General features: G+C 37.9%; 1 protein-coding gene across 1 annotated transcript; it reads left to right on the forward strand.

Annotated features, from left to right (window-relative positions):
- The first annotated feature begins 2,239 nt into the window (after positions 1-2,239).
- Positions 2,240-14,932, forward strand: LOC108434718 (adrenodoxin-like). Its single transcript, XM_017710059.2, has 4 exons — positions 2,240-2,861; positions 7,372-7,496; positions 8,272-8,401; positions 14,516-14,932. The coding sequence occupies exons 1-4, from the start codon at positions 2,677-2,679 to the stop codon at positions 14,619-14,621; spliced, it is 546 nt and encodes a 181-aa protein (XP_017565548.1). The 5' UTR covers positions 2,240-2,676; the 3' UTR covers positions 14,622-14,932.
- The last annotated feature ends 183 nt before the right edge of the window (positions 14,933-15,115 follow it).

A 15,115-nucleotide genomic window follows, 5' to 3' on the forward strand; every position in this document is an offset into this window, starting at 1 on the left:
TGGGTAAGAATGTAGACTTATGAGAGGGTGATGGTGTGCTCTTCGCCAGATAAAAAACCTGTCGGTAGACCAAGGATGTAACGTAAGTTAGCCTGGCTGAAAAGTCCCCCAAAAACTCCAGTGAAGCATATTCTCATGTGGGTAGAGACACATCGCATGTGATAAAAATAAATACTACCTCTGAATTCAGCCTTAATTCAATTTATGCAGGGTATGCTGTATACATGACAACCTGAATAATCAGATAACTGCAGAAATCTGATTATGATCAGATCATTAAGCTCATGTTAATGCACTTAATGTCTTCAAAGTATTTGGCCTGGTTTCATTCAATCGATTTTGTGCATTGAATACAGCTCTGACAAAAATAAACTGAAGGACAATCCTGTAAACATGAGCTCGCGATAGTGGTTTGCCTGTGTTGTTGGTGGTACTCCAGAAAATAGAAGCATATGCACTAGAGCACATGTGTCAGGCTCCAGTCCTCGCAGGCCAAAATAGTGCAGAACTCAGGCAGATGCACCTGATTCAGCTCATCAGCTAATTAGCCTTCATTAAGTGATTTCAGAGCATTAGTTGACACTAATCTCCCACTTTGGCCCAGAACGTCCCCAGTTTGACGTGCCTGTACTCCCAAAGTGGGGATTTGTTTTAGAAGGGGCTTACTCCATTTGTGGCAGATTACACTGCAACCCAGCAATTAAAGTTTAACAGGTTGTCCCCAGACATGTATTGTTGGTACAAGATTATGTCTGGCTCTGAGAACCACATTGGCGAAAGTTTAGGCCTAGACATATATAAAGAAAGAAAATACATACATGATGCACAAGGTTGTACTGTATTTTATTTGTTTATTTAAAACAGCCCCACCAAAGGCATATAAAGTACGTAATTAAAGGAAAAAAAAACATGGGGTGATCAGTGTGAACTCCTTGACCTGCCTCCACAGTTACCTTGTTCTGCCACACTCAGCTCATTTAAAAATCCTCATTTAGTGTAAGTCAAGGGTCATTAATCTGACTCACAAAGGGCCAGTGAGGTGGTAACTCTGAACTGCCTCATATTTAACCTTACAGCTTTGTTATCAACCCTTCACAGTGCACAGACGTAGTCTTGGGACACACTGTGAGTGCAGCTCATGTCTTCTTTGTTTTGTACTCTCACAAGTAAAAATCATTCATATCCTTCAGAAAACTTGTAGCAGCCAGCAGTACAATTGGGTTTACTAACTGAAATTCTAAGCGATGAATTAAAACTTAAGTAAGGCAAAGAAAAGTGCTCAAACATTAGTGGGACAAACATTTGTGTCTCTTTCCTTTATGTAGGTTGGTATTTCGCAGCACGTCTCTTCTTTTGATAGACAGATTAGGTATTCTAGGCACGGAGTGCATGAGTTTGTACAATTGATACACAACCAGGCTTGTAAGTTTTACACCTTTGAATCGCCACAGTGGCAGGTTTTCTAGCACTTGCCATCTCTTTCTATGATCTCAGTACATTTTTTACCTTCGATTCAGTTTTTTCTCAAAGACAGTTTGTTACCAAGAGAAAATATTTTCTGACAGTTTAATTCAACCAAATATTTTAAGTGCTAGAAGGTGGCTTTCCAGCACCAGGATTAGCACTTGAGATTCATTTGAGTATGACATTGACATTTATGGTGTCCTGACATATATTTTTTTAAGCTTAAAAAAAGAGTTAGATGAAAATTTGGATTGATTTGGATTACCATATTCCGAATTGTGTAATTTGGAATATGGTAAAGCACAGTTTGGTGGTCCTTGGGCCAATTCTGAGGAGGGGGATGTCAGTGGATCATAGTGGGACGGTTATGACACTTTGTCAGAAAAAATCAATGACAAAATAATTGACGCAAGGTCTCTAGTGATAAACAGGGGGGCCTTGAGCTTGTAAAGGTTAAGGACCCCGGCTGTAGAGGATGTGCTTAGTGCTTATCTTCACTTACAAAATCAACAAAACGTGTCGTTTGACACGAGGTGCCTCAGCACTAAGACATTCCTGTATAGGCTGTGCTTGACTCGGCTGTCCGTGAGTCGACACACCGGTTCGGTTCACTGAGACGGACAGTCAGTGTCGCTTATTGCGGGGGATGAACCCTCCTTGGAAGTTGGCTGTGACGTAGGGAATTCATTCATATCTTGAAAGCTGATAGGTCATAAAACCACCATATGTCCCGCCCACTCGTCTGTGATTGGCTGTCCAGGTGTCATTCATGACAGTCAGGAAGTACTGGTGGTCGAGGTTATTTGCTGGACAATTTAATTGACGCTGCGTCCAATAACGTTTTCGATCATTTGGCGCTCTGTTCAATAACGCCAGTAGCCCCACAGCCGAGACAGACAGACAGACAGACAGATAGATACGTCTCTAAAGCGCAGAGGAGGCGGGATCCTTATTGCGAACCCTGTTTCATAGTGAACGCGCGCGCTCCGGCCGTTATCTTTAAGGCGTTACGCAATGTGATCCGCGAGGTAACTGAACTCTGCGCTGAGCTAACAGCACTTAGCACTGCTGGCGCCGCTCAGCTCAGGCGATAGGAGACCGGGCGAGCATTTCCCGAGGATACAGCCGGCTGAAGCAAATTCACCAGGCTTAACTGCAGAGGACCGCTGCTCATCATCTCAGCGAACGGCTCCGTAACGCTTGTTGAAGACGATGTCTCTTTCAGCAGCGGCACGGAGGTTGACGCTGGCCGGCTGGAGTCTTCCGCGGCGGAGCTGCTCCACAGTCAGCAAAACTTTTTCGAGGACTTTACCTTCACTGACCAGACTGCCTGAGCTGAACAGAGATCGCTGTCAGAGGAGAGAAATCACCTCCTCCAGTGTCGTGCAGCCCCTCAGGTAAGTCGGGTGAGGGGGCATTTCTCTGGCTTAACCTAGCCAGCTAGTGACTTAGCTAACTTAGCTAGCTAAGCTAAGCGGCTTTGGACTTTGACATGCAAGTTCGCTGTTGGGCGCTAGCTGTGGTGGCTAAACCGGCTAGAAGACGTGAGCCACCGACATTAGCTTTGTGTAAGTTTAGTGATGGCGAGCTCAAGGACAGCTTTATTACCAAAGCGTAGAGCTGGAATATATAAAAGGAGGGAAGGGACGCGTTGTGTTTTGGGGAGTGCAGAAGTGAACAGGACTCGACCGCCGACTCACTCACTCCCATCCATTCGGGACTTGGTACTGTGCAGCTGCCCGAGGGAGAATCAGTGACACGTTATTTTTATTCTTTTTATGAATGAATTAGAAATAAACCAAATGCGTGGTTGGTGTAGTGTAGTGGTAAACACCTCTGCCTTCTACGCTGTAGACTAAGGTTCAATCCCCCACCTGGGCAAGAGTCCTTGGACAAGACTCCTAACACCACCTTCGCCTACTTGTGTAAAATGATCAAACTGTAAGTCGCTCTGGATAAGAGCGTCAGCCAAATGCCATAAATGTAAATGTAAAAGTGAAAAAGCTTCATCTTCACTAAGAAGCCCTGTCTACATTCACCGAGAGTGAAGGTAGCTTATCGTGCCTAGAATCGTCTGTCAGGTTAGGCTGTGCTCAGCGATTGGAGAGGAATTTGTGCCACACTGAAAAGCAATCACTACAGTGTAAACACACGAAATGCAGTGCACTCTTTTCCATAGTGACATACAGAGTATATGCTAAAATGAAAAGCAGCATTGCTTCCGTGTAACCTCTTTACTGAAAACAACACACGAGGATGTGCACTTCAGAAATAAAATGCTGGATTTCTGTCTGAATTGAATACAATCCACCTTGAAATGAAACACAGCTGTGTTGCTCTCCGCCATGCAGTACTTTAAACAGATTTGCCTCGTTGAAATGCGGTTATAGAGAGAGATAAATAGGACTTCATTGATCCCGGAGGGAAATTGCGGTGTTTCAGTGCAAAACATATAATTACACACAAACTTGCATATGCTATGCAGAAAAATGCAAAATAGAAATAAATGTAGACCTAAGTTAATCCATCCATCTTCTAAGCCGCTTCTCCTTCAGGGTCGCGGCGGGGTGCTGGAGCTTATCCCAGCAGTCTTCGGGCGGAAGGCAGGATACACCCTGGACAGGTACCTAAGTTAAAGTACAAGTGAAATAAATTCTATTCTAAAATCGAATCTATTTACATGGCATATGAGACAGATTCGCTGTATTTACAAGACAGCAGGCACTGGTTGGTATGAGGTAGACTAACAGCTCATATTATAGACATGACTAACTCTGAGGTGCATCAGTATTGTAGTGTAAAGTGCAGAGTGAAAGTGTCATTAGAGTAAAAGTTGTGATGGACTGCACAGTGTGTATTAATCGAAGAGGAGATGCAGTGATGTGGTTCAGCACAGTTCAGATAGCAGGACATCAGTACCATCTCTGCAGTAAGGAGAACTGTCGTAGAGCCTTACAGCCGTAGGTAAGAAAGACCTCACACAGCGCACTTTAACACCACGCAGCTGTAACAGACGCCACTGAATGTGCTTCTCTGGTCATCCAGTGTAGCATGCAGAGGGTGTCAGGTGTTGTCCAAGACGGCTAACAGCTGGTTGAGCGTCCTCTGTTCTGCCTCAACCTCCAAAGAGTCCAGCTTGACGCCTACAAAAGAGCCAGCCTTCCTTATAAGTCTGTTAACAGGAAAACGGTGAAATATAACGCACACATAACATTATGTTTCCCGTAGGTGACCTGCGGAACACTCGCTCAAATGAAAAGCAAAACCTCTATTACATTGTTTTCATCTCTGTTTGTACTTAAAAATGTTGGAATGCAATGCAAACATGAGGTTTTGTTAAAACTGTAACATGCGAAAACGTGCCAAAGTGAAAGATCCATTGATGTAGCTATTTACTACGCGGTGGAAGGCCATAGCATTACATTTCAAGGTGGATTGAATCTTGCATTTCATTTTTAAAATGCAAATCCTCCTGTATAGTTGTTCAGTAAAGCATTCAAGTGACGTGAAAGCGAGTAATGGAGGGTTTGTTTTTCAGTTTGGCACATATTCTGCATGCCACTGATGAATGCATGTAGGCATTGCGTTTCATGCTTGTCCGCTGTACTCACTGCTTATCAGTTTGGCATAAATTCTTCTCCACTGGAGATGCAGCTGATTAGTGTGAAGGAATTGATTTCCTAGACCTTCTCATGACCCTAGTCAACCTGGTCGTGCCACAGAACTGGTTGATCTCCTCATGTTGTTGTTAGTGGTGGACAGACAAACGGGCACATCTAGCAGTAGCACTTCAAGAAGATTAGACATATAATTCTTCCATAGTAGGGCTGGGTGATGTCGATAAAATATAATATGATGGTACTTCAAAACATTTTCATGTCAGTGTTACATTATGACAAATTGTGGCGTCCCTGCAGTAATAAAATAGTTTACAGATACAAGTCAAGAGGCTTTTATTGTCATTCCGTCTATGTACAAGTACACAGTGAGTGAAATTACGTTCCTCCAGGAACATCACGGTGCAACAAAGGACAAAAAGTACAAAGTGCGAACGTGCAGACAGAAATTAAGCAAGAAACAATGTAATAAATCCCATAAATTAAACAGACATTAGACACAGTAAACAGACAGGACAGTGCAGCACAGACACAGCACACGTTTCTGGACATGAGGTCGTGGAATAAGCTGCAGAGATATTTAACATGCTGTGATCTGTGAGTCTCGCAGTCAGATGACAAACATAAACACAGCAGTTACTGAGGTAGAAAAACAGTGTAAACACAGTAGTAGCAATGCTCCAGATAGTGCAAGTAGAGCATCAAAAGAGGTGAGTGTGTAGTTGGGGGTGGGGGGTGGGGGGTGGGTTTGGTGGTATTAGATCAGTCCTTGTGAGTTTAAAAACGTGATCACTTGTGGAACAAAGCTGTTGCAGAGTCTGTCAGTTGAGTTTGAGCAGTTTTTATGTTACATTTCGTAGGGTAAGTTGCATTATGGCTTAAAAGAAAAGGACCCTTGTTTCAGTGATACATTTCCAAGTAAAGTAATTGTTCATTGCAGTTAAAGCTGTTGTTTCTGGCTCTATTACCGTAGCTAGCAGTGCAAATACTTTTACAAATTATATCTATAGTTGTGTGACCAAGAGCAGTTAGTCAGACTAAAATAGTTTTTGACCAAATGCCTGTTTCTCACCACTTTACATTTAGTTTCTGCCGTTATGTTTAAGGTGTAGTAGAGTTGCCTGCGTAAAGCCACGTACAAGTTATATTCCTTGTGTTCTACAGTCCCATTTCCAAAAAAGTTGGGTCGCTGTGCAAAAAACATGCACTGATGTGCAAATCACTTAAACCCTAGATGTAATTGAAAATAGTACAAAGACATCAATTTCTTTTTTTTTTTTTTATTAAAGCCTGTTTTGAATTTAATTTAAGTAATTTCATTATTTACGTTTGTTTCCCAAATTGTTAAATCAGTTAAAGTTCATATTCCCATAACATAACCGCTTTGTGTCTTAGTTGGTAGTTAAATAAGTTCTGGTGTGATGCAAATGCCTTTATGTGGGTGTGCAGAAACATCCCCTTTGTGAACTGGTTACCTGCCTACCTATAAGATAAAGAACAAGGCTGGGGGCTTTTTTGGATAGGAATTTATCAGAAGAACAGTGAATAAATATTGTGCATTAATGTTAGTTTCAGCATCAGAGTCTGTATTTGGGGTTTGTAGTGTCATTAGCTTACATTGGAATGGTGGCCGGATCAAATCAAGCTATATTTGTCTGAATAAACCATGATTTATTTCTTAAACGAAAAGGAAAACCTTACATGTTGGCTTGACCATCAGAGGTAGATTAATAATAACAATAATATTATGTAGCAAATAAACATACACTGCACATAAATGCAGCTCAGTGTCAAATCAAATATAAAGCAATATAAAAAGAACAAGCATTGTGGTATTATAAGGTAGCAAAATAATGATAATATCAAATAAGTAAATACATAAAGTAATAAAAATATCAATAACATTAAAAAATAAATGCACTAATGAAGGTAAGTAAAAACAGTGGAATCATGAAAAACAAAGTTGATCAAAATATGATTTGGTTTTCAGCGGCTTTTTTAAATTACATACTGATACAAAAATTGTGGTTAATCTTTTCTGAGAGCCTTTGAAGAATAAAAAACAGGTGGAACTTTGTAATGTGAAATAGTTCTTTGTACTTTCATCCACTAGAGGGCGACATGCTCTCAATAGTAGTGGGGTAGAATTTCGGGACAGTCGATCACTTTTATTTGTTTGTGGATTATAACGGGCGTCCAGTCACACTGACCCTTTGAAGACTGGGTTACAAGGTAGTAAAGTTACACATATTGACCAGTTGTTTAACATATTTTATTTCTCTTTCACCAGGTCAGAAAACAAGGTGACTGTTAATTTCGTCAATCGAGATGGAGAGAAAGTTACCGTCAAGGCCTCCCCTGGTGAATCTCTGTTAGATGTTGTGGTGGATCAAGACCTTGACTTTGATGGGTTCGGTAGGTGCACACATTTTTCTTTTGCAGCACTTTCTTCCTTAACTTGCCCATAGCATCAAAAAGTGTTGTATGTAAACATTGCAAATGTTTTAAAACATACACTCACTACCCAGTACACGCTGTCCATATATGGAAACTAGCAAAATAACATTTTATATTTATAAATAACACATTTACATAGATTCAGCCTACAGCAGTTAAAATTATATATATATATATATATATATATATATATATATATATATATATATATATATATATATATATATATATATATATATATATGAGAGAGACATAACACATGGCAGCCAATCAGAACAGAGGTCATGTACATATGTTAGTGTTACAAGCACAATAATAATAAAGCTGTTAAAATCTAAAGTTGATCAAATTAAATTAAATTAGGACTGTTTTGATACATATAGCCACACAAACATTACTAAGTGGGCCTCTAAGGAAAAGTATAAAATAGGAATATAGATAGAATATGTGTCCATTAATATCTCTCTGAAGTGTTGGCCCAGTGTTGTTAATGCTCTTATATCTATAACTAAATAAGCTGTGTGTAATATATTGAGGTTATTGTATTTCAAGTATTAGTAATTTTATAGAAGAGCACATGTGTGCGTAATTGGGAAAACAAGTGAAATCACATAACCAGTGCAGTAAGTCTCCGTTTAGAAAAGCACAAATAATTGTTTGTGTTTTACAACTTTAAAGTCAGAGAACGGTTTTAGTTTTTTTTTCTCTTTATGACTGTTCTGTTCTTTGTCAGGTGCATGTGAGGGAACTCTAGCTTGCTCCACCTGCCATGTCATCTTTGAAGAAGAGATTTACAAACAGTTAGGACCTATTAGTGACGAGGAGATGGATATGCTGGATCTTGCCTATGGTCTTACAGACACGTGAGTTGTTTTTTTAAATTTATTATTTATTTATTTATTTATTTTAAGTTTTTCTGAATGTTTATGGGTGGGACTTAAAAAGGGGGAGTTGGTCTGAGAGCTGCACAAAATGACCAATTTAACCAATGTTAGTGGCATGGTGTGGGTGAGCAGTGATGGTATCGCTTTCGATGGTATCGAGTTTGTTATGGGCATCGCCACCTCTAGAATGCTGAACAACTACATGTGAAATAAAGCAGATTTACAGATGTATAGAGCTGTTTTATTAGAGATGGCACTTTTAAAACCAGTATGGACATTTATATTAAATCCTGTTCATTATTTGTCCTTTTGATATCCAATATAGCATTTTCTGCTGATATTGGCCTGCATCTTATACCTGAATGTGGATCAGTATTGTCACATTTTACCAATTTTTAAAGTTATACTTGTTTCATCCTATTTATTCTAAACTAGTTTTCATTTTTGCAAGTGCTGAACTTGAAGTGATTGTAAATTAAATATATATATTTAAATGTGCCCTGCTGCTTTGCTGCTGCATTTTACTCATTGGTGAACCCAGGGAAAACTAAACATCATGGTACTTGCAGTCTATCATGAAAATATTGTATGATTATGTTTTTGCCATATCGTCCACACATATGACACCATATGACAGTTGGCACTGAAATGTCCCCAAGATTCACAAGGACCTCCTCCTGTGAATTTATAGATTCTGTATTTTTGGCAGTGTGGAGAAGGCACATGTAGTAATAATAATAATAATAATTCACTGATTAACTCACTGCCATTAGTTACTGCCAACAGGTGTCAGAGAGAAATAACCTAACTTTAAACCATAACAGGAATTGGAATGTCGAGATCTGCAAAGTACAACTTTGAGTAAAACGTCACATCTAGCTGTTGAGTTAAATACATTCACATTCAATATTTGGCAAATGTATTTTCTTTTTGCACTTTAATACATTTCTCTCTGCAAAAATGTATCAAGCCAATGTCCTTTCCCCAAGTCGGTTTTACTCAATGTGTTAGAATATACATATAAATATGTAAATGAAAATTGAACAAGTGTTTTTGTACATTGAAAAAGAAAAAGGAAAATCTGGTTATCTCTGATATGGACCGTTTGAAGTACTGGCATTGTTATAGTGTTTTATTCTCAGATTTAACAAGTGACTGAAGAAGTGGACGAGATTACCACTCAGAGCCCTAGATTCACTGCAGAAATTACAAAATAGTGAAATTACACATAAAAATGAAAATCTTTGAACTCAGTTCAAGTAGGAATGGAAGAAGGCACTTCAGAGGAGTTAAGACATTTCCAATGTGTCAGAATGATGAACAGATCTATAGATTCAATAGTGATTGAATGACTCAGATACACTGTCGTTTTTATATTATAATATTTCAATCTACACTGTAGTTATTCTTGGATAAAACAACAATTACTAATATGACAAGTGATATCAAACTTTTGAACGATAATGTGTGCATATATGGGATCTACAATGTTTTGAATTCCTAAATTCAAATAATCTAAAGATTACATGCTGATTTTGCAGATGTTATATTAAGTAGTTAGTAATTGTAGTGTTAACTAGTTGGAAATAAATGGAAAAATTATTTCATAATTTAAAAAATATCCAAGTCCATCACTTCTCCCAAAAGTAATTTAACAAATAAATTAAATATCATATTACTAAACAATACCTCTTTTATCTGAAACAATTTTCAGTGCCCCCATATAAAGTTTTTGTTTCTTTTTGCCTCCAAAGGTCTAAAAATGTCAGGTGGTACAAAACCATCCAGCCATGTATGTTGATAATGTAGTTGATTTTGTGTTTGAAAACTTAAAAAAAAAATTATGTTGCAAAATAAGACAACTTTAAAAGTACACAACTAACTGAAAAGCTTACTTTTTACGTTTATTTGGGGAAAAAATGTAAGTAATCTAATTCAAGGAGAAAGTTTTCTACCGATGTCTAATAGATGTTTAATTCTGTTTAATTTGAAGTTAGTCTGAAAAGTCAGGTGGCACAACCAGTCAAATGATGCAGTCAGACCAGCAACAACAGAACCAGTTTATTAAACCAGTTTAATAATGGAATTAAAAGCTTTGATAACACTAACTCTATTTAAGAAATTTTAAGTGCACATAGATATAAATGTAAATACCTGTTTAGATATAAAAATGCACATTATCATTTTTTTGGTGAGATTTGTAAAACCTTAAAAAGATTTGAACTTTGAAAACCTTAATTGTCACTAATCCCCATTACAGTAAAAGTAAGATAAAACAATCAGTGCGTCACTGCACACATTGTAGGGTTTTATAATATTAGTGTTATTGCTTCTGTTCTGCTAAATTGATGTGGTATTAGTGCTGTAACATACTAATTCACTTGTTTCTTCATCATTTCTTATGTTATGTCTGTAAATGGTCAAAGTATGATGTACAGTCTTAGTTACAGGCTGCAATAACAGTGAAGCTAAATGGTCATAGAACTGTCAAATGCCAGAAGGAAATAACTAAGTTTGTATCTCAGTTACTGCATCTCACACCAGGTGAAAACATTAATCTTTCCAGAAAATGATTATTACTGCTTTATAATCACTCATGGCTGTTCTGTTATATTTACATGTTGGCTGACATCCAGAAAGTGTAGGTAGCCAGGAGCAGATGAGATAAATATACTGAGACTGCACAGAAACAGGGCTGGAAAATGCAGCATGGCATATTCATTTTGTGTTACCAGTTAACAAAACGCTGTTACTCTGTTATAAAGCACAGATCTGGCAAAAATGCTCAGAAAGCAAAACTCAAAGCACACCACATACACACACACACACACACACACACACACACATTTTTTAGGCTGTAAAATGCTGCTAGAATTACTTTTGTTTCACTCCAGATGTTAACTTTTAATTTAAACCTACCTTTAAGCCTGATTAAAACAATGCCACTGAATGGCCCCTAGTACTCCCATCAGAGGAGAATTCAGGGGAAATAATTAGGTCAGGGTAGTGGGACTATCGTGAAAGTAAAGTAAATCAAGAATTGGACTAAGATGACAAGAATAAGATTTCGATTATTCAATTTTCAGAATTCATTAATTTAAGGGAATCCATGTAGAGAAATGCCAAAAATTAGAAAGTAAATGGATTTTTACAAGACCTCAAGTCTCACCTATCCAGACTTTGGGTTTGTGTCTGCGTGAGCTGATCTGTATTGTCACAAGAAGATTACTAATGAAGCAGATTGTTAATCACCGTCAATAGAACAGTCGGATTAGTGCCTAATGCCTTATTGGTTGCGTTGTGGATTGTGTGTGGACAGAGCTGTGCTTGTTGTTGCTGTTCTTTTATTGCGTTGACAATGTGTCTATTAGCCCAGTTTCCTCATGAAAGTGTTCATTTGATCAGATTTTATCAACACGGTCAAATTTAAAGATTTCTGTCTGGTTATTGTTATGTAATGGTGAAGTTTACAACTTTTTTTTGTTCTTTCAGTTCTAGGACGGAGCTTTTAAAAGTTAATGCTGATAAGTCAGTAGCTCTCACTCTGCATTTCTGTTCATGAAGAATTGGCCTTGAACTTGGTGTCAGATTTGAGCCTTGAGTCAGTTGATAAATGAGTGATCTAGTAGTATATCCTTCTTCGCCCTTTGTCTCCTTTCCCCTCATTGCAGCCTAAACTACCATATATTTCATCAGCAAGTGCGTTTGGGCTGTGCTGTGACTGTCAGTTGTTGACAAAATGTGTAAAGTGTTAAATATGAATAAATTGTAGCTGGTCTCTGCCAGGCTGCACTTCCAAACTCACTGAACATGTGTAAATCATAAAGGTTGTCTTTCCAATTTGTCAGACACCACAATACCACCTGATTCACTCACACACCGGTTGAATGAATGGGGCACACGAAAGCAACATATATTTCAGTAATCAGCTGAACTGTTAATTACATGTTTGATAAGGGCTTGCATGAATAATTTAAGTATTCAGAATATTTGTTACATTGGTATTCATTTGTGTGTGGAAGCTTTGTCTTTTTGTAAACGTTTTGTAAAGATTGTAGCCTAAACTACAATATTTTTCATCAGCAAGGGCATTTAGGTAGAGCTGCTGTTGTTAATATATGGTAAATGTTAGTAAAAGAGTAATAAATAAAACAGAATCTGCTTTATTTGCATCATACATCCATGCAACTGTCTCACAACAAACTGCACCTCTTTCCATGAAGCCTCTGAAACTAAAGGAACACACATGCCTGATAAATCATGTGTGGCAGACCTAAATTATCGGGTGATGAGACAAATGGTCAAAATTAAGAGAATCGTCTCAAATATGTACAATATTGTGCAAAAGTCAGAAACCTGCCATTTGTTTGTTTAGTTCAAGCCAAAATGGCCATTAATATGAGCAAACAGGAAATGCGTATATTTAGAAAAAAGCCACAACAACCAAATGTAATATAAACATTTTCAGTATTTAGTTTCTCCACGCTTTACCTTTATTTTTTATTTGAAGGGATGTTTCCATACCTCCTAAATTCAATATTAGAATGTGGTATTTCAATATTTCATATTAAATTAGAAAAGTTTGCAAAATGTAAGGATATTCACGGGTACTTTGAAACCTTTCTGTAAGTAAAACCCTAAAATGGTCTCGTTTCTAGGGAACTTTCTCCAAGCTAAATAGCATATTTCTTATACAAGTCCAGGTTGATGGAACTCTTAGGATGTGTTCAGGGGGTCTTTTTAAAATTCATTCATAATTTAGCCAGTTACCTTAAAAGAGTGGTCACCAACCCTGCTCCTGGAGGTCTACCATCCTTTTGACTCTTATTCCTACCACAATCTGACATGCCTGACATGCCTTTCAGAAATCCCTGATAGGTTGAATCAGAAGCTGTAGTGTTAGGTAAATGGAGGCAGCAAGTTAGATGCAAGCTGGAACTAAACTTTGCTGCAAAGTAGATCACCAGTAGGAGGACTGATGACCGCTACTTTAGCACTGCATTTAATGCACATAGCACTTTTGTTACGTCTGTCTGATGCATGGTTTTAGTAATAGGCCTGCTAATTGCAGCCATAGTGATCCTAATACCACTGTAAGCTTTTAGAGACTGGCATTGCAGTAAATGATTGCACAGAACGGTTGCAAATTGACAGCCAAAGGCACGCGTAAGGTCTGAAAGAAGGGTTTTAATAATGCGCCGCGTTAAGACTTGAGTCTGAGTCACTGTTCAAGATTCTGTGTCTAGAATGTAATCAGCAAAGCCTGTTGAATGAAGCTCAAGAAACATTCACAGATGTGTCTGAATGGCATTTGATCACAGTGTGTTTAGTTTTAAAATCTGGCAGTCATTTATTTAAACTTTCTTTTCAATTTTGTCCATAATTCAATCTTTAAGATGTAAACAAAGTCATACAGAATGTGAAGTGAAATTCTCTGTTCTCAATAAACTTGCTGAGTGGTGGTGATGGGAACCAGATGCCTGAAGTGTTTAAAACCTCCCTCCCTAGAAGAATATAACATGAAATGGTTATGATGGTGTTGTCTGATGTCTAAGACATTGTTCTACAATAGTTTTGAGATCTTGGACCTAAAATATATTTCTTAAAAAAAAATCACGAGGGTACATGGAGAGTTGTAAACCAAAATAGTACCCAAACAAAACATTTTTCAGATTTTTTATTTTGCTTGGATAGTAAATAAAATTGCTCTATTTGCTTTGTAGATGTGACCATCTCTGGTTTGTATCTTCGCTACTGTTGGGAAGTTTCTCTGAATGACTTGGATTACATCTCAGTGACTGAATTATGCAGCAGTTTAGATTCATTTAAAATAATTTAGAATGATTTTAAATCAATGGAATTCACCTTTGAGTTTTCATGTCTTTTGAAAATAATAATTTCACTAAGTGGATATTTTGTGAACAACAAATTTATCACAAAAGTTGTCATCATCGCACTCCTACAGGAAGATATGTTACACATGTTGTCTTTCTTACTGTAAGTTCCATTTAAATTCACTATTGTCACACTGGATTCCCATGAATTAAACTGAATTGTAGTGTTATTTCTTCTCTTTTTGTCTTTTGTCCATAGGTCCCGATTGGGTTGCCAGATTTGCCTCACAAAATCCCTAGATGGTGTCACGGTACGTCTGCCTGAGAGTGTGGCGGATATCAGACAGTCAGATGGCTCTGCCTAGCTTCGGTTTCACCTGCCTATAACTACTACGTCCATGTAATTAGCATATACCAATGTAAAATGAGGGATTTAAAGAGAAGGCAAATAGAGGTGCAATGGTATTAATCCATTGCCTTGTGGCTACAGAGTCTGGGATGTAGTGTAAGGACCCACAAGAAGGGCCCCATGCAGTTTATAATCTGTTTACCAGACAGTAGTGAGAGTGTAAGTAGTATACTAATAATGCAGAACAGCCTTTATGTAATCTTCTATGGAGCATCACTTGCTGTTTATTACCTAAATATAAAATAAATGACTGTCTTTATAATTACACCAGTGCTGTCATATTTGATTTTACATCCACTGAACCACAGTATTCTACTGAATGCTATACTACGACTGTAATTGTTGCTCTCACAACAACTGAATTTGATTAAAATTCTTTAGTAAATGATTCGGAACACCATCAAACAGGATTTCCACACTTGGAAAAACTTGGAAATGTATTGACTATGT

Source organism: Pygocentrus nattereri, chromosome 12 (assembly GCF_015220715.1).
Source record: "Pygocentrus nattereri isolate fPygNat1 chromosome 12, fPygNat1.pri, whole genome shotgun sequence".
Classification (NCBI taxonomy): domain Eukaryota; kingdom Metazoa; phylum Chordata; class Actinopteri; order Characiformes; family Serrasalmidae; genus Pygocentrus; species Pygocentrus nattereri.